The 19,339-nt window shown below is 50.6% G+C and overlaps 2 protein-coding genes across 2 annotated transcripts; one reads left to right on the top strand and one right to left on the bottom strand.

Annotated features, from left to right (window-relative positions):
• The first annotated feature begins 252 nt into the window (after positions 1 to 252).
• Positions 253 to 12,264, top strand: LOC117652865 (serine/threonine-protein kinase 3-like). Its single transcript, XM_034398035.1, has 12 exons — positions 253 to 507; positions 6,154 to 6,234; positions 6,359 to 6,539; positions 7,571 to 7,798; positions 7,895 to 8,000; positions 8,088 to 8,300; positions 8,395 to 8,507; positions 8,588 to 8,795; positions 8,888 to 8,982; positions 9,106 to 9,231; positions 9,328 to 9,537; positions 9,626 to 12,264. Exons 1-12 carry the CDS (start codon positions 494 to 496, stop codon positions 9,782 to 9,784), a joined length of 1,734 nt encoding a protein of 577 aa, XP_034253926.1. The 5' UTR covers positions 253 to 493; the 3' UTR covers positions 9,785 to 12,264.
• Positions 12,255 to 14,889, bottom strand: LOC117652725 (alpha-1,3/1,6-mannosyltransferase ALG2). The gene is made up of 5 exons (XM_034397817.1): positions 13,389 to 14,889; positions 13,258 to 13,297; positions 12,827 to 13,147; positions 12,591 to 12,712; positions 12,255 to 12,512 (listed from the first exon to the last, which is right to left on the bottom strand). The coding sequence occupies exons 1-5, from the start codon at positions 14,612 to 14,614 to the stop codon at positions 12,341 to 12,343; spliced, it is 1,881 nt and encodes a 626-aa protein (XP_034253708.1). The 5' UTR covers positions 14,615 to 14,889; the 3' UTR covers positions 12,255 to 12,340.
• Positions 14,890 to 19,339: the final 4,450 nt, after the last annotated feature.

Below are 19,339 nucleotides of genomic sequence, written 5' to 3'. Positions count from 1 at the left end.
TGGGGCTCGGCACCCGGGAGCAAACAGGAGCCGTGAGCCGCAGCCCGCGGCGCTGCCCCGGTCCCCGGGCCCACGGCCCCCACCCCTGCACCCACCACCCGGCTCTTATTTCTTTCAGGTGGTGAACCGGCCGCGGTTACTTGTGCAGCCAACATCACAGCCTTAAATGAACGAAGACCGGGGCTCATAAGATACACAAAAAGTGCAAAGTTCTCCACCAACATTTCCTATGGTCTTTATAAGTGTAGATCTTAGATAAGGCGAGATCTTAAGTTCGCCCAGAAGAACATACATTTTTCGTGCGCCTTTGCAGTGTGTCGTTTTTCGCTATGCGGCTGACATCCTGCGCCCTGCAACATGGATGCCTGGTTGTGAAGTACGAGTTTCTGAATCTTGTGACATTTTTAATGTACTTGAAGACATTCAACAAAAACGATGGATTCCTAACACGGCTGCCGATTCGGATTTCTAGAATTTAATAGGCGTGTCCACAATGTCATCCAAGAGGTAAGTTTTGACAAACTTTTGTAAACACCCACCCGCCTTCTCCAGTCCCCCTACTTCAGAAGTCTTCACATTCGATCGCTTTTGATCTATGTGTTTACTGGAATATAAACCCAATGAGCGAGTGGGGTATGCCCAGAATTGGTCTAGTTAGATGTTACCAGCAGCATTAGCTCGTAGGGAAAGGAACTGTCGTCTGCACTGTCAAGCTTGCAAGCACTAACCTTGCCCTGACTGTCGTTTTTCATTGTGTGTGTACATTACCCCCAGCCAGCTGAGGCATAAGTTTGGTTAAAGTACTATACTGTTTTTATATTTTCTATGAAAAAGATTTTAGCTTAAACCGCCTTGAAAGGCTGTGGTTGTTTTGAATTTGCGAGACCTTGAATTGATTTTCCTTGACTGACAAGTTCAGCCCTTTCTTTGTTGATAACTATTTCTGAAGATTCTTCAGCGGATATGAATTGGGCCAATATACTTTGTGTTTTTTCCAGTGAGCCACTCTTACCAGTCCTCAGAATCCTTCTATGCAAACGCCAAACTCCACGAGTTCTTCGACATCATAGTTCTCAAACGTTGACAGACTTGCTTTACGACACCATCACTGACCACATCCCTCTAAAATCCAACCAGTCCATTTTTAATGTGAAGCTCTGCTGCCGTTGCTGGAAGATGTCCAGCTTGGCCAAAGTATTGGCGTGCTTGGCAACGTGAAGTCTGGTGCAACGACCCATACAGGAGCCAGAGCACAGCTGCTTTGAAATGGGACCCAATTTGTAGCAGTGCATGCGTCTCTGGCACCGTGCCTCGTCTAGTTCCGTGCGTGTTGTTTTGGGTGGGGCCATGGCGGGGCGCGGGCCGGTCCACTGGGGCGGCGTGGCCTGGCCCGCCTGCAAAGCACTGCAAAGCACTGCAAAGCACTGCAAAGCACTGCAAAGCACTGCAAAGCACTGCAAAGCACTGCAACTGCAAAGCACTGCAAAGCACTGCAAAGCACTGCAAAGCACTGCAAAGCACTGCAAAGCACTGCAAAGCACTGCAAAGCACTGCAAAGCACTGCAAAGCACTGCAAAGCACTGCAAAGCACTGCAAAGCACTGCAAAGCCAAGGCAAGGCGGCGAAGCCCTGCGAGCGAAGCGCGGATACACATTATTTCGGGCGGTGTCACAGCATGCCACGCCGTGCCGGCCGTGCCACAGTGTAGTGCGCTAAGTGACCGGTTCCGGCCGGTGGTGCTCAGGGAGCTCCCACCGCACCGTCTAATTATTTAATAAACAATTTTTTGGACGGGTATCGCCTGAACAGGTGACTCAACCTTGCACCGCTTGGCTCGCTTGGCGGCCGCCGCCCCTTCACCGCGCGCAGCAGCAGCGCAGCACGCCCCGCCGTGCCGAGAAGTGTCGAGTCGTGTATGGCTGTCCAGCCCGTTATGCACGGCGCTGCGTCGCCACACGAGTGCGAGAGAGACAGGACCAGCCCGCAGGTGACTCAGCCTCCCACTCGAGGGGAAATGCCTCCGCACGCACCGGGCCAGCCCAGGCCACCCCGACGGCCTCCGATACCTCAATGCGACTCTGGCGCCGGCGCTCGTACCCCGAATCGCAAATTCCACCCCGCTCCCCGCGCGCCTCCCTCCCCCACCCCTCCCCTTCCCCGGAGAGCCACTGAACCGATGCGTGCGGCTGCTGCGCGACCCCGCGCCCCTCTGCACTCTGAGAGTCGTCTTCGTCGCTCTGCCTCTCTCGCACTCATGCGGCGTCGCGTCTGGGTGCGAGAGAGGCAGAGCGTCGGAGTGAGAGTCTGCTGTGTGACGACACGTGCATTCCGCGCTCCGCGGGGCACGGCCGGCACGGCGAGGACCGGCACGGCGCGGAGGGGCGGCGGGGGTCGGAACGGGGGCTCCCTCCCCTCTCAGTGCGCTGCTGCGACCGGCCGGGCGGCCGAGGAGCCGAGGACAGTGGCGTGGTCGGCGCACAGCGAGTTGGAGTTGAACGCGCGCCGCCGCGAGCGCCCGCCGCGTCGCGTGTGTGAACCCGAGTGACACGCGCCGTGTGACGGGCTGTGTGACGGGCCGTGTGACGGGCCGTGTGACGGGCCGTGTGACGGGCCGTGTGACGGGCCGTGTGACGGGCCGTGTGACGGGCCGTGTGACGGGCCGTGTGACGGGCCGTGTGACGGGCTGTGGGTGACGGGCCGTGTGAGCAGCTGTGACGGCGCCGGATGCACGGGTGTTGCCACGGGCCGTGTCCAGAACGACGGCCCGCCTCACCTGCACCGTGAAGGCGCGCCGCGGACGGGCTGTGCTGCTGTGACGAGGCGGGCCAGCCGAGGGCAGCACCCTGGAGTCGCCAACGGCGGCCGTCGTCTCCCAGGCCAACGACGCGCCCCCGGATCAGCCCCTGTTGCACACTGCCAAGGCGCGCATCGCGAAAGAGGCGAAGCAGTGCAAGCGGAGCGGGCCAGCCGAGGGGCTACGCCCAGGTCTGGAGCGCCACAGACCCCCCTCCTCCCCGAGGCCAACAAGCGCCACTCCGGATCAGGGTGTGTCTCGCCTGTTGCACATCTGCCGGGCACAATCCGACCTGGGAAAGTCATGCAGAATGGAGTTTGCGGGAGGGGCTGCAGTGTGCCATCTGCCGCGGTACTGTCCAGGCATTGTCGGAAAAGACCACCAGCCAGCCCAACGCCAAGCCTCACCCCCCCCAAACTGATCCAGAAACATGTCTGAGGCACACTGAAGACCAATGCGAACATGCCTGGGAATTCTGCGACGAACTGCGAGTTTGCCGCGCGGTGCTGCAGTGCTGCCATCTGTCATCAGGTTCTAAATGTGGAACTAACTTGTCCGAGGTCATTGTCGGATATGGGATGAACCAACCAGCCAGCCACACACGCCGCCTTCACCCTCAAAACCTCACAAACTACTTTCCAAGAAAACAAATAGTTCTGAGCTTGCACAAAGGCCTACAAAGAAAACGAATCCCAATTTGCGAACTAATGCTAGACATTCTTCGTGAGATTATTAGCGTGTGCTTGACGCTTGGCAGTGTGCGTCCACATGCGGGCGCGAGTTCCGTGGTCGGCACTTTGTAAGGCAACTCTATCGCAGGTAGCGCCAGCAAGCGCCAGCTGGCCGGGGCCAAGCTGCCAAGCTTGCGGACGGCACGGCACGGGGCGGGAGGCGCGCTTCCCCCGTTGTGCAACAGAGAAGTGTTTTTATTGGCAGATCATACCGTGGTCCCGCGGGGTTGCCTCCACCGCTAAACCCGGAACGCGACAGCTGAACCAACCAGACGCCAGTCAATTTGCCAGAGCTGTCATGGCGCCCTGATAAATTCGCTCGTACAACTTTGTTTTTGTTTGTCTTTTCCAACCCAGGGGCGTAGTAAAGCTGACGGGTTGCATTGTGTGCCGCCCCGCCATGGCCCCTACGCCGCTGGTCCAGCAGCGGGCTGATTCCCAGAGTCGCCTTTGTGGCTGTCTCTCTCGCACTCATGGAGCGTCGCGTATGGGTGTGAGAGAGGCAGAGCGACGAAAACGACTCTCTGAATCAGTCCGCAGCCTGCGTCGCTGCCCCCCGGTGGACACTCCATTTGTTTTCCCTGGAGCAGCAGCAGTTGTGGCAATGAGGGGCAATGCACCCAAACAGAGTCTGCCTAGCCTGCAGGCCCGCCCGCCCACACTCGGTACACTGTGAAAGGAAGGTCGCACGGCGGTCACTGTTTCGGGGCGGTTTTTTGGGGGACACGTGACATTTTTAGGCCAAGCGGATTCAAAGCTTAGGCTTAACTCGTGAATGAAGACTTGGGGAGCGGGGAGGGGGGGGGCAAAATTCTGGAAAGGCCTTGGCATAGCTGGGGCGTTACGACACTATCTTCTGTTTTCTTCTCGTTTCGCTTCGTCCTCCTTCCTCTCCGCGCTGACCGCCCGGCCCGTGGCCCGTGCCCCGCCGCCTCCTCCGTCCCCTTATCGCCTCTCTGAGTCCGCGGCTGTTCCGGTCCGCCTCCGGCCCGGTCCCGCGGTCACGGAGCGTGCCGAGACGAGCCGAGTGACTCATCGGCTGTCTTTTATCATTTTGATTCCGTCTCGTTTTAATGCTCCGCTGCCAGTGACCTTCGCCGTGCCCCGCGAGGCTGAGGTGCGCGCGCGCACACACACTGCGACATCCTCACACGCTCGCGCACCTTGTGTAGCGCCGCGTGTTGTTGCTCGGCGCGAAAAGGAAGAACAGGATGACGATGCGATCGGTTTGACGGCGTAAGCACGCGGCAAGCGCAGACTGAGAGTCGTTTTCGTCGCTCTGTCTCTGTCGCACCTGTACGGGACGCCCCATGAGTGCGACAGAGACACAGCGACGACGCCGACGCTCGGAATGAGTCTGGTTGGACGTCAGCGGCACTGGGTTTGGCGGTTCCCCGAGCCTTTCCCAGCTCTTGGTGTCCTTGGCTGTGAAGACGAAGGCGCGTCTCGCCGTGGATCCTCGGCGAGGTGGCCATGCTGGCCGTGCAGTGCACCCCCTGCACAGTGGGCCAGGAGACCAGTGGAGGCGGACAAAATTCTAGACGCCTTTTGAGCTCCAGAGTCGCTAAGCAGGTCTCGAACCGAACGTGTGACCCCACCAACGGATTGCTCTCCGAACGAGGAATCCGGTTCGAGTACTGTTTGCCGACTCTGGAGCTCAAAACGCGTCTCGACTTTTGTCCGCCTCCACCGGTCTTCTGGCCCACTGTGCCCTGCGCGGCCTGCCCCCGGCCGGGGCCCTGGCCGCATCCTCCTTTTTGCATGGCAAGGCGCCCAGAGGTCTGCTGCTCTGCGCCATCCCTCCCCCTCCCCCTTTCCCCCGCCCCTGGATGTCGCCCCCTGCACGCCTCCTGAAATATTTACAGCCCGTGGGCCTGGGCCGCCCTGCCGCGCCCTGCCGTCCACGGCCGTGTTGGTGTTTACTCGTGACGCCCGGCAGACTGATTCCGAGAGTCGTCTTCGTGGCGCTGTCTCTGTCGTCGCCGTACAGGACGCGCCACGAGTGCGAGAGAGGCAGAGCGACGAAAAGCTACTTTCGGTGTCAGTCCGCCGAGTCCGACTGCAACTATTTCCCCGGGCCGACCCGCATTCGGCTTTTGGCCTTGCCAACGTGTCGTGCCAATCGGTCTCTTTGTCCGCGACGTTGTCGTCTCTCTCGCTCTCACGGGGCGTTCCGTACAGGTGCGAGAGAGACGGCGTGAGTCTGCTGGGCCGAGCGCCCGTTTTGCAGTGCAGGCGAGCTTGTGTCGGGCCCGAAACGGCATACGATCATGTGTGGTCTAGCCCGTAATGGTAATGGTAGTGGCGGGTAGGCCGCCGGCCGGCCGGAGCGCGCCGGTGCGCTGCAGAGAAGCCTACCTCGGCTTCGCAGGCGCTCGGCGCGCTCCGGGGACCCTTATCGCGTCCACATTCCACGCCTGGCGAGTAGCTTCTGTCTCTCTCGCACTCGACGGCACGCCCCATGAGTGCGAGAGAGACAGAGCGACGGTCGTGGCGGCCCCGGCCTTCCCCACTTCCGGCCGCGATACGCCGCCCCGCCCGGCCACGCCCGATTTAAATTTCGGCCGGGGAATGGAAATTGGCCGCCATTTGGAACGCTGGCTAACCGCGCGCTTTTGTCTGTTGCAGCGAGCTCAAGAAGCTCTCCGAGGAGAGCTTGACGCGGCAGCCGGAGGAGGTTTTCGACATAATATGCAAATTAGGAGAAGGGTAAGTCAAGTTTGCCGCTTGTGTGCACCGAGAAAACTTCGGCTGTCACGTGGTGTCAACGAGGGGCAGCCGCGCATCTTTTTCAGAAAATCGGCATTGTTTGAATTTTGTTTTTCTTTTTCAGTTCCTATGGCAGCGTGTACAAGGCGCTGCACAAGGAGTCGGGGCAGGTGCTGGCCATCAAGCAGGTGCCCGTCGACACGGACCTGCAGGAGATCATCAAGGAGATCTCCATCATGCAGCAGTGCGACAGCCCCTACGTCGTCAAGTACTACGGCTCCTACTTCAAGAACACGGACCTCTGGGTGTGTAGCAGTCGGGGACCAGCAATTCATCCATTCCCCTCCCTTTGTTTGGACTGACCCGTAGGGTTTGAAGTGAAGACCAGTCTCAATAATGGTGCAGGCGGATACACTGAGTGGCAGGCGTCTTAAACCGCTCGATTGTGATGGCGGTCGAGTTTTGGCGGGCGTGGGTGTTGTTGACCGCGGCGCCGCCGCGTGAATGGCGGTGGGCATTGCCGGTGGCGGCTGAGTGAGAGGGACGGCCGTCTCTGTCGCACCCACCCACACGGTCCCACCTCGCCGCGACGCGCGACGGTCGCCAAAGCAGAGGATGCATGGGAGGGGAGGAAGAGCGTCACAGGGAAACCCTGTGGCGTTGTCGCACCACCGTCTGCCTCGCCTGCCGCGGTGTGGTGCGCGTCGACGAGGTGTCAACGGGCTCAGGTGCTGCCGGTTATCTTGTTGTTGTTGTTGTTGGGGGAAGTGCCATGGAGCGCGGCCCGATGAAGCCTGCCATGCGCAGCTGCCCCCAAACAACAACAACATGAGCACCTGTGGGCTGCCGCACCTGACGCCGTGCGGTGCGGCAGTGCCTAAAGTGTCTCGACAATATTCCGCCCTGCTCATCTGCGCTCGCTAGCCGCGCGTAGCCGCGCGCCGCCATGGCTCTGCTAGCTCGGCGGTGCTGCCCGCGACGGTTATATTTATCTGGGGCAGTGCGCGTGGCTGGCGCGGCACGGCGTGCAGGGGCGGAGCGGGACGCACGGCGCGGCGCGGCGATGTCCCTGCCCCAGCAGCCGCAACGATGCGTCGCTGTGGTGCACTTGGCCAAAAGACTGGCAGAATAGAAAGAGATAGAATGTTGTATGGCTTTTTCAGGGTAATGACTGAAACAGAAAGAAAGCTGCATTGTCCTAACACAGAACGACTAAGCACATTTTTCACCTTAAAAACTACAAGCTTCCAACAGTTACTATTTAAAAAAAAAGATTGGTGCTTTCTTTTTTTTTTTTTTGCAACAACTAATGCGACCCGTTTTTGTCCTCTTTTAGATTGTGATGGAATACTGTGGCGCAGGCTCAGTATCGGATATCATGCGGCTCCGAAAGAAAACCCTATCTGAGGATGAAATTGCCACTATTTTGTGCGACACACTGAAGGGTTTGGAATACTTGCATCTGCGACGTAAAATTCACAGAGATATTAAAGCTGGCAATATTTTGCTCAACACAGAAGGGCATGCAAAACTGGCAGATTTTGGGGTAGCAGGGCAACTGACGGTAAGTTTTTAGTGTCGAAGTTTATCTTTTAACTCAATTTTTTAACTATTGGAAGGGAAATAAATTTTGTTAATATTTATTTTTTTTCATTTATAGGATACAATGGCCAAGAGAAATACAGTCATAGGAACTCCGTTTTGGATGGCCCCAGAAGTTATTCAAGAAATTGGTTACGATTGTATGGCTGATATTTGGAGTTTAGGTATGCACCGGCAGATATTTTTTCAAAGGCAAGTGCAATGCTCCACTGGGAGACTTATTTTAATTTTTCTTGTCATCAACTTTGCAGGTATTACTGGTCTTGAAATGGCAGAAGGAAAGCCACCTTATGGAGATATTCATCCCATGCGAGCTATTTTTATGATACCTACCAAGCCTCCACCCTCCTTCAGGAAACCAGACCAGTGGTCTCCTGAATTCATAGACTTTGTCAGCCGTTGCTTAGTCAAAAATCCAGAAGAAAGAGCCACGGCTAGCGAACTGCTTCAACATCAGTTCATAGGTAATTTCAATATCATTAATTTTTAGAAAAATATGAAATATTTTAGTTTTGCTTGCTGTTATTTACATCTGTATATTTTTCATTCTTGTCATAGGTAATGCCAAACCACCAACAATTTTGAGCCAAATGATAGCAGAGGCAAGGGAAATCAGGGAAAATCAACGTAGTCGAAATAATGCTAAACAAAATCACATAGACAATAAATCGGTCAGTTCCAACATATCATATAATTTGATTTTTGGCTCGGTTTTTCTATTGACGTGTTTAACTTGTATTTTGTCCCTTAGGATGATGAAGGAATTAATAGCAAAACCATGGTAGCTGGGGATGCAGGAACACTAGTGCCTTATAGAGACGCAATTGACTCTGGAACCATGATTGAAATGGACTCAGGTACACTTGTTCCTGGTGAATGTGGCACTTTGGTGGAGCTACAATCTGATTTAGGTACTATGGTTATTAATAGTGATACAGAGGATGAATCTACAATGAAGAGTAAGTTTGTTTGCATTTGCTCAATGAACTCCGTGTCATTTTCGCCTCTGCCGCATAGCTAATGTTTCTTCCTTTTTTTTCCTCTGATATAGGGCATGACACTGGTCCAGGGGAGTCAAGCAAAAAATATAGGCCACTTTTCTTAGAACATTTTGACAAGAAAGAAGCAGAAAATGTGAAAAATCAGGTATGTTGACTTAGTATTTTTCTTCATTACCGTAGCTAACAAGGCTATCAGGCTGGAAGGTTGGTCAGCGGTTAGTCTACATGCTTCACATTGTTTCAACATTAATGTATCGCCGTCTTTCAGGGTAATGGCCAACTACCACAATCACCATCTCACAATATGGCAATCAATGATCACATTGCATCACCAGTGTCTGATGTACCTGTGCCTCCACAAAGGCTTCAATCTCTAGACCAACACACTCATCAGGTCAGTGCATAGTTTAAGCTTCAAAGTAAGAATGCTAGGTGTGCTCTCTCAGGTGTATGGTGACATTAATAAGCTGTTGTTTTGTTTGATCTGCAGAATAATGAGATCAATGCTCCAACACAGCTATCAGGTGAAGAAAGACAAAGATTTCAGAGCCATCTACAGTTGCAACTGAATCAAATATCTGCAGTTGGTGGACAGTTGCATCGAGTACCATCTGACAACCACAATCATGGTGCTTGTCAGAACCATCATGAAAACCAAGCAAAGTTTCAACAAGCATATGTTGATGGAGATTTTGAATTTGTAAGATTTTAACATTTTGATCTACTCTCTTTAGTTGCTTGACGTTTCTGAATTTAATTTATTTTTAAAACAAATTTACATCTTCCAGCTTAAGTTCCTGAGTTATGAAGAACTACAAACAAGAATGGCAAGTCTTGATTCAGAAATGGAAAGGGAAATAGATGAGCTTCGGCGAAGATATCAAACTAAACGGCAGCCTATTCTTGATGCGATGGATCAGAAGAGGAAAAGACAACAAAATTTCTGATTTTCTTATCTATATTTAAACCTCTGATCTAACCTTTATTGTACCACTTTGTGTGTGCATGAGAGCTGTGATGTGACATGTGAACAGACTGTGTTCATATATTTACATATATATATATCTATCTAGTAAGTGTATGGAGGAGTTTGAAATTCAATTGTGTTAATGGAATTTTCAGTTTGCCATAATTGTGAGTGTAAGTCTTCTTGTTGAGCACTATATGACAATCCACTGTGTAGTTAGCATTGGGTCTGATACCAACATAGTAATTTGCAATAATTTTTTCTACGTGTATGTTTTCATAATTTGTGTTAATGTGTTTTGATGTTTCTTTTGACATGATTGTCAGTGTGAGGTTATAATTTCAAACAATTTTTAGTCTTGCTTTAAGAAGAATGGCACTTTTAAATGTAGTTCTCCAGATTTATGTCAGTCATTTCCTTCACCAAAACCCTATTTGTCTTGCTTTCTCATTTGATCAAACATTTGATGAATTATTTATTGTTCTATTTTGTTCTTGTTCTGTTTATTCAAGTGTTTGGAAGGTTTTGTATCTTTACAGCTTGAGGTTCAATGTAAAAAAAACTATGAGTCCAATGAATTGAAGTGTTGTGTTGTAAATGTGAGCTAGGAACAAATCAAAGGGAAATCAGTGTAATTTCATATCTTTGTTTATCGGCCCATGCTTTCTTCTGATCTCTTATTGTCCTTTTGCACTCTCCTTTACTTCTCGCTATTTTATTTTAAGAATATCTGCATCACATTTGATTTCATCATTAATTTCTTACTGGGTTCAATGTAGTTCATGTAGCTCATACCTAACTGTTAGTCATTTTGACTTCAATCTATAACAGTCCTACAGTTTTGAATGAATTTTACTATCTTACTCTGTCAACAAATTATGAACTTGTCATTTTATCCTTGCACTAACTCAGAAAACATGATTTTGATTTTGTTTTGGTTAGTGATGTCCCATATCAATTGCTATACCTACTATACCTGTATGTACTGTAGTTGCTTTTGTGGACAGTGTCTGCCTGTCTTAGTGCAGTACAATTATTCCCATAATTTTTTTTTATTAGTTTTACTTTCATTTAAGTTGAACATATTCCTGACTTCTCCTTTCTTTTCTTTTGTGACTTTAACTTTTATTCAATGTGCCTGAGGCAATATTTTCTGTCAAGCATGCCCATTTAAAAAAAAATTATTCCATATTGAGCAATTTTTCTTTTGTCATGTGCTTTGACATCCCAACTCTTCAATGTTAAATTGTGTTCTGTGTGTATGAAACAGTTGTTATCAACTTGTAGAACAATGATGTGTTTTGTCCATACATTCCTGAGCTAGCTTTTTACTTTGTCAGAGGTTTTTGCCAAAAAGTATATATGATAATATCAGATCTTGTATTTTGATGTCACTTGAGCTAATTGAAATTGGAAATGTGTTTACAGCTAGGCTGTTAGACATAAATGGCAACCCACTCAGATTCTTCAAATTAGGACCGGTTACTGGTTTTCCTGTCATTGGTTGTTGTGTTCGTGCTTTTCATGTAGGAAAATCTTTCAATTAAGTTAATGCTGCACTCTAGTGGGTTGCCTTCTTAGCTGCAACTAAATCAATGAAATGTGCCATTTTGTACCTCTGTTGACTAAAAGAAAAAGTATTTTCTTAGCGTTGCATTGTTTTCATGCAATGAATATTTCATTGTGTGCAAGGCAAAAAGCACACTTAGCAGTAAAAAGCAAAAGTAAAGCCATTATTTTTGTGTGCTTTATCTTTAAATTTCTATCTAGTCAACACTAAAGATGGTGGTGTTACATGTGAACCCACATGCAAGCCTTGGATAGTAGTCCATCACTATTTTTGACCACTTATGAATTGTACTTTGGGGTTTAATAGTCGTCATCTTACTAATCTGCATTGAATCCATGGATGTTAATCTCTAAGCTATTTGAAATAGGTCAGTTTCTCATCTTAAGTGATTGTAATTTTACATTGTATTAAGGGCAGTAATGTCATTGCCTTCTCAATCTCAGAGCGATTTGTCAATTGATTTGTTAAACTATTGAGACATCTTAACAGGTATTGACCCAAATATTTACTTCACTACAGTACAGTATTTTTCTAGGCAAAGAAATAAATGCTAGTAAAATTTTGCTGCTATTTTGAGATGGTTGAGTTTTAAACTTACAAGGTAACAAGGGACTGAAGAAAAAATAGTGTTATATGTTGAATGTACATCGTACATTATAAATTGTTAACAACAAAATTGTAAATAGTGCCGTGTTGATGATGAAGACTGGCCTAGCAATGAAAATCTAGATGCACTGGTATTGTCTTCCTTTATCCTTTGTTGGTTTGCAATAGAGAATCAGATAAATTACACAGTGTGTGTGATACTTAGATGCCAATATTGCAAGCTCAGTGCTGATATGTTACAGTAACATATTTTAGGGACATGACAAATACACAATTTAAGTGTACATTTGGTGTATTTCTTATCCTTAATGACCAATACTTACAAGAAACAGTTTAATAGCTACTCTGACTAACACAACATTAATAGGATGCAGATCCTTGATTTGAAGGAACACCAAGGGGAGATTTGACAAGGCCAACTAGAAGGCAATTGGCTTCATTGAGTGAGGTTTCTTTCTCAGCCCCTAAAAATATGGTTGACATCTCAAGATCAATGATCCTCAATTTAACTTCTGCTTTGTTAACATATAGGCTAGAAAAAAATAAATCAATAGATTAGGAATACATAAAGAAATTTCAAAATATCAAAATTTCAAGAAGGCTAACTTACTGAGCATCTTCTGATGGTTTCTTCACAACACAAGGGAATTTCCAACCAAAATCTATGTACATGTCGTCGCCCACAATCCGATAAATAGTTCCATAGACAAGTTTTCCTCTAGGATTACCCAACTGCAACATATACCACATAATCAGGTCATAAAAAAGTTTTTACAAAAAGAGCACAGGTTAACTAATTTTTAAATAGAAAAGAAAACAATTCGCATCGAAAAAGGCAGCACTTACATTAGTAAAGTTGGATTCTCTAAATAATTTGGCAAAACTCTCTGAAGCGTCTCCTTGCACTGCTGGTTTAATCAAGGCATCAATCTTTCTGGACTTACGAGAATCCTCAAATTTAGTTTCAGATATGGCAGAAATAGCAGAAGTGTTTGTTGGGTTAGGTTCAACCTCCGGTTCAGTACTAGTTTCAGAAGAAATTTGGGAAGGAGACTCAGAGCCATCTTTAGCCACAGAAAAACGCCTCAAAATAAAGTTACGAGAAAAGGCACATTCTTTCAGGGAATCCTTGAATTTTCCAAAACTACTCGCGGAACCTGCATCACTCTATGCATGTGGGCGGCCATGTTTACACTGCCTCTCCTCATCGCTGATTCTTTTTATGAGAAATTCTTAGCTGCTCTAGGTAATAGAGTCCTAGTCAAAAGGAGACCTACGACTCTAAGAATTTTTTTTTGAAAAATGTGGTATGGTAAACTGGGTAAAAAAATGAGAATTGATTAGGAATTTAAATAAATTTATTGTCTAATAAGTTGCATGAGTAAAACAAAGAAAAGACTTGAAATCTCAGTCACTCTTTTCATCATTCATAAGATCTTTGATATAAGTATCCAACTGATTAGTAAACGCCTTGAAAGAGAAGTGATCTCTGAAGCGCTTTCGACCTTCTATTCCCAAGTTTTTACATTTTTCACGATCTCTCACACACACTGCCATAGCATCGGCAAAAGATTTTGCATCAGGCTTCCTTAAATATCCTGTCTTACTATCAACTACAGTCTCTGTGGGCCCACCACTGTTTGTGGCAATGACAGGTTTAGATGTGTACATAGCTTCGAGTGGGACTATACCAAAATGCTCATTAGTTGGAGTGTAAAGAACACAGTGACAACCCACAAGTAATGCGAGTTTCTGGGCATCAGAAGGAGACTTTAAAAATATAACTTGAGAGGAAACCTTTAGTTCATCAGCTTGAACAACCAATTCAGCATAATAATCAATGTTCTCTATGACACGGCGATCATAACCACCTGCCATTACAACACGAACATTATCAAATTGTTCAGGAGTCAAGATGGTCTTGAGATGCCCTAATGCTGACAGAGCCAATCCCAAGTCTTTCTTCCTTTCATAGCGGTTAATTGATAAAAATACAAATGCATTGACAGGGAGCTCTACTGGCAACACACTTGCCAGAGACTCTGGAGTTGTCCCATCAATTAGATCAGTGTTGATGGAAGGATACAGGACATCTGGGAGCTTTGTTAAGTTCTTAAACGTAGACTTAAAAATACTCCTGGTAAATTTACTGTTGACAACTATTTTATCAGCTTGACCTGTTGTCTTTTCTTCAATCCAATTAAGAGGGGCACGGTACATTCTTTTAAGAGTACCTCCAGGTTTACTCAGCAGTTGGTCGGGAAAATGACAATAAAACAATACCCTGGAAAACCGTAGATGTAAAATGGGAACAGCGTAGGAAATTTGGTCACAAAATATAACATCTGCTTCAACGTTACTGTTCAGCACAATGTACAATGCAGCATATATCATTCGTATGTAAGCGCAGAGCGCGAAGGCGAAGCCAAAGATGCTTCGTGGAATCCAGTCCCCGACCACAGTGACTGGAAAGGTGCCATTCCTCGTCTCCTCGAAGCAGTGGCTCTTGTCATGGTGGTTTGTCACGAAGCGGACTGAGTGGCCTCTGCTTTGCAGTGCGAGGGCAGCGTCAACCACGAGCCTCTCTGCGCCTCCAATGCCCAGGTCAGGGTGCAGGAAGGCGACGCGAACCATCTTGACAGCCTCGATCGCCTTGACAGTGCTTGACAGTGCTTGACAGCAGGACGGCTAGGTTAGAGTTCTCAGGCCTTGTTGCTCCCCGAATCACGGCGTGGGGCCGTGACAATTTGCAGGATTCACACAGTCCGGCCGGCTGGGGACCACTTCACACGCAGGCAAGGGTGACGTCGAAGACGCCTTTCCTTTCGTTCAAGCAGAACGGAACGGAGACGTGAAAGACAACACAGCTGAGCTGATAACAACAAACCGGTGGTTGAGTCGAAGCGACGTTCGATTACGGCGAGGAGCGGGAAAGTATGAGAAAGTCGGAGGAATTTAAAAGCAACGCATGCAGGGCGTGCGTCCAGCTGTGCTTATTGAGTTGCTGCCATTGTCATTGAGTTACTGACAAAAAAAACTTTTCATGGTGAAAATTTAAGAAACTTATTCAGGCACTTTCGCATGAGCTTTAGCAGGCTAAGAGCAATGAGCATTAGCTGGCAATGCGGATGCGGGCGAGTCTTGAGTTTAAGTGTTGCAGTTATGGGTTTTTAAAATAGTGTGTATGGTTCCTGCATTTTTCTTAAAAAAAAAAAAATAAGTCAGTGAGAGCGAGAGAGAGAGAGAGATGAAAAAGAATCTCGGCAGCGGTGCCCTGGTCCTTCCCCTCCCACTTATCGGAGAGGGCTGCTGCGTGCTGCGAAGTAACTTATTATGCAGTGGGGCCTTTCTTCTCCAAGAGTCGGAGGGAAGAAGGGCAAAAGGGAGAAAAAGGGAAACAAACACAACAGCGCGTAGCGGCGTAGCGCTCAGCAACGGAGAATAATCAGTGTTTGTTTAGTCTAAACAGCTGAATGGTACGGCAACGGCACGCCGGAGCTAGACTGCGCAGGGAAGTCCGGTGTGGAGGGTAGAGTCCGCCTCAGTTCAACGTTTCTGCAAGGGTCAGCTTGGGCTACGACCAACAACTTCTATTCAAATCAACTAAAAAGGCAATGCAAAAAACTAGCAGCTGAGCGACTCCGAAAAATCGTTTCGTCGCTCTGTCTCTTTTGCAAATTCTTCGAAGCCCCCATGAGTGCAACAGAGTGGTGCTTTTCGTAGGTGCGCGTGCGAGAGACACAGAGCGACGAAACGATCCTTTGGATTGAGTCTGCAGGCACTTCCCTAGCAGTGGAGCCACGGGAGGCAGGTTGGATTCGAGTCTCTCGGACGGCCTACCTGCCGGGGCCGGGGGCGCGCGAGAGACTTCCGGCCCTACCCTACCCTACCCCCAACGGTGGAACGCGGACCCACTGTGAACCACGCGGCCCCGGCGCCTCGGCGTGGCCGCGCCTCGCCTCGCACTTCCCAGGATTAGTTTATCATCACTCACGCGTGGCTGAATGGGTCGCTGTCTGACGGAGCCGCTCCAAAGGTGGCGGCGATGACGTGGCGCCAGGCGGGCAGGCAGGCAGGCAGGCCGCCAAGGCTCGTGCAACGTCATTTCTCATTTTAATAAAGTCTGCGCCGCCCAGACCGGCAGGCAGGCAGCACCACCGCCTTCGCTATTGCGATAATTACAACAATCCTTTGTCCGCCTCATAAAATTCGCCGCGCCGGGCGGCTTTTGCTGCTTTTGCTGCAGGCGGAGGCGCCGGCGCCGTACACTACAGACCAGACACTACACCAGCAAAGAGTCACCGCGTTTAACATTTGCGGCGATTATTATTTTCTGGAAAATGCTAATGCACTGTTTTCGGCTGTTTTTTCGCTTCTTCCAATGTGGCAGAAAGATAAAGCAAAACGTTGGCGGCACCGGCCCTGCGTGGCGCTGCGTGTGGATGGCGAGGATGCGGAGCGGTCATCGCTGAGGCAGAAGTTTCAATTGCACGAGATAACGCGCCGGGGTGCAGCGCGCCTGGAGTCTCTCTGTCTCTCTCGCACCCTCACGCAACGCCCAACGCCCCGTGAGTGCGAGAGAGGAAGCACCGTCCGGTCCGGAATCGGCGTGCAGAGCGCGCGTGGCCTCAAACGGCCCGTAAAGTCACCCAAGACAAGAGCAAAAACCACCTCGCTCGGCGCCATCGGCCGCGGAGAGTGGAGACGGCGCGGAATCTGTCACGTGGTTTATGAATGCTCCCCGTGTTGAAAGGCGGGAGGAGGGAGGGCGGCCTACACAACGCCGCGGCCAAAGTTTCCCGAAAGAGTTTTATGAAAATTACTATCGCGCTTCCGGTATTGTCTGCGAGAAAGGGAAAGTCACGGGGGCGTTTCCCGGTGCGGCGCTGCACTGCGAAAAATTAAAATCAAAGTGGAACCAGTCGTGCAAGAAGCTGCACTGTGAGCCCCGCGCTGCACTGCATCGCGAAAGCGGCGAAAGCCAAACAAACGGCCACTTTAATTCGCAGTGTGCATTGACACGTGTGTCGGCCTGCGCTGCGCGGAGGCACGGCGGCACGCCGGGGCACCATGCCGGCACACTGGCGTTCGTTCGGAAGTTGGCGCCGCTTGCCGCTTCCTGGGCCCCTTGAGCGTGGGGCGCGGGGGCGCGGGGGCGCGGGGTGCGTCACCCCATATCTGCCGCCCCGGCCTGGTCCACGCCCTGCAGTCTCATTGCGAACACAGTCACTCTGTCTCTCTCGCATCTTCGCCCTCGAGAGAGAGAGAGAGAGAGAGAGAGAGAGAGAGAGAGAGAGAGAGAGAGAGAGAGAGAGAGAGTGAGAGAGAGAGAGGAGGCTGCTCGGAAGCAGCCAGCTGCCTGCTCCGCCCCGCCGCCGCCCTCCGCCCGGCGCTTTCTTTACACGAATTAAACACGAGGCTGACAGCAGCGTGGCGGCCTAGCCAAGCTTCGCCCCGCCGTGCCCCGCCCCGCCCCGCCCCGACCCTCCAGGGACTGAATCGCGTTGACGAATTTTCATTAAAACGACGACTCCTATATCGCGGGCCCGCAAACCCGGGCTGCGTGGGGCCATGGGGCGTGAGGGGCGGGGCGGGGCGAGGGGGCTTCGGAGGAGGGCGGGTCTTGGCAGCCCTCCACCACGGAGCCGCCTGTCTATATTTCACATTGCGCCATGGTGCCTCCCCGGCGGTCCCATAAAAGTACCGCGAGGCGCATGATGCTGCTTATTAGAACGCCTTGGCGACGCCCAACCCTCTTGCCCCGCGAAGACGGTCTGGAACCAGAGCGCATTAGCCTCGTAGCACAGTGAGTGTATTTGCCAGCCAGAAGACCTGTGGAGGCGGCCAAAATCCCGGACGCGTTTTGAACTTCAGAGTCGCTAAATGGGACTCGAACCGAACGTGTGACCCCACCAATGGATTGCTCTCCGAACGAGGAATCCATTGGTGGGGTCACATGTTCAGTTCGAGGCCTGTTTAGCGACTCTGGAACTCAAAACGCGTCTAGAGTTTTGGCCGCCTCCACCGGTCTTCTGGCCCACTGTGCCCACTGTGCCCCCTTTCACCGGGCTGTGCCACTCACTCGCGTGGCACTCGCGGCAGCCCGCGTGCATCCAATCCGGACCGGGCTGCCCTGCCCTGCTCCCCTGCAGCTCCATCTGTCTCTCTCGCACTCACTGCGCACCACATGCATGGGTGCGAGAGAGACAGAGCGTTGGAGGTGCTGCTGGCCCCGTAATCAGGCCCGACAAATTAGTTCCTTTCAGCGCGTGATGGCCGAGGCCGAGGCCGGGCCGAGGCCGGAGTGGTGCCGCCGACAGGTTTTCCCCGATGGCCGTGTCATTTGTTTTTGCGGAAATGGTCCACGACGGCGCCGTGCCCACCCCCGCCCCCTTTCCCCCGCCCCTTGCCCGCCCCTGTCGAGCGCCCTGTTCCGAAGTGCGTGCTCCGGCCGCTGCTCCGGGAAGGGCGCAACGATGTAACACGGCGAAGCATGGCCTGGCCTGGCATGGCCAAGGCGTGCCCTTCGGAAGGGTGCATACCAATTATCCGTCGATCAAGGGCCGGCCCTTCCCCCTCCCCCTTGCCGAAACTCCCATCGCCCTTCCCCTGCCTCTCACCCCCAAGGGTGGATCTCGTGCGGATCCAGAGACGCGTTCAGGGGGACGGGGGTGCAGCAGAAGTTGCCTACTTACAGGAGGAAAGTGTGACTTTTTGCCTTCCTTCCAGGCGGCTAACGTCTAGTTGGTAATCAGTGAAATAATCAACATCATCCAATGAAATGACAATCATACTTTCGGGGATTCAATCACTTTTGACCGTTTTTGCGAGACCACTGCTCCCAAAGTATCAGCGGTCAAAGCCTTCCCGAGGTGGGGCATAAAAGAGTAGGGTCTTCAAAATAGTAAGGCGTCGAGGGAGACCTTTGACCGCAACTAAATTGGATGCAGTGACCGCTCAAAGTCAGCAAAAACGGTAATTTTCTGAAATTCATTCACTTTTTGACCATTTTTGCGAGACCACTGCTCCCAAACTATCAGCGGTCAAAGCCTTCCCGAGGCGGGGCATGAAAGAGTAGGGTCTTCATTATAGTAAGGCGTCGAGGGAGGCCTTTGACCGCAACTAAATTGGATGCAGTGACCGCTCAAAGTCAGCAAAAACGGTAATTTTCTGAAATTCATTCACTTTTTGACCATTTTTGCGAGACCACTGCTCCCAAACTATCAGCGGTCAAAGCCTTCCCGAGGCGGGGCATGAAAGAGTAGGGTCTTCATTATAGTAAGGCGTCGAGGGAGGCCTTTGACCGCAACTAAATTGGATGCAGTGACCGCTCAAAGTCAGCAAAAACGGTAATTTTCT

The sequence above is a fragment of the Thrips palmi genome, unplaced genomic scaffold (assembly GCF_012932325.1).
Source record: "Thrips palmi isolate BJ-2018 unplaced genomic scaffold, TpBJ-2018v1 HiC_scaffold_7, whole genome shotgun sequence".
In the NCBI taxonomy this organism is placed as follows: domain Eukaryota; kingdom Metazoa; phylum Arthropoda; class Insecta; order Thysanoptera; family Thripidae; genus Thrips; species Thrips palmi.
The sequence above is the reverse complement of the archived record's forward strand: the minus strand, read 5'-3'. Positions and strand labels throughout refer to the sequence as shown.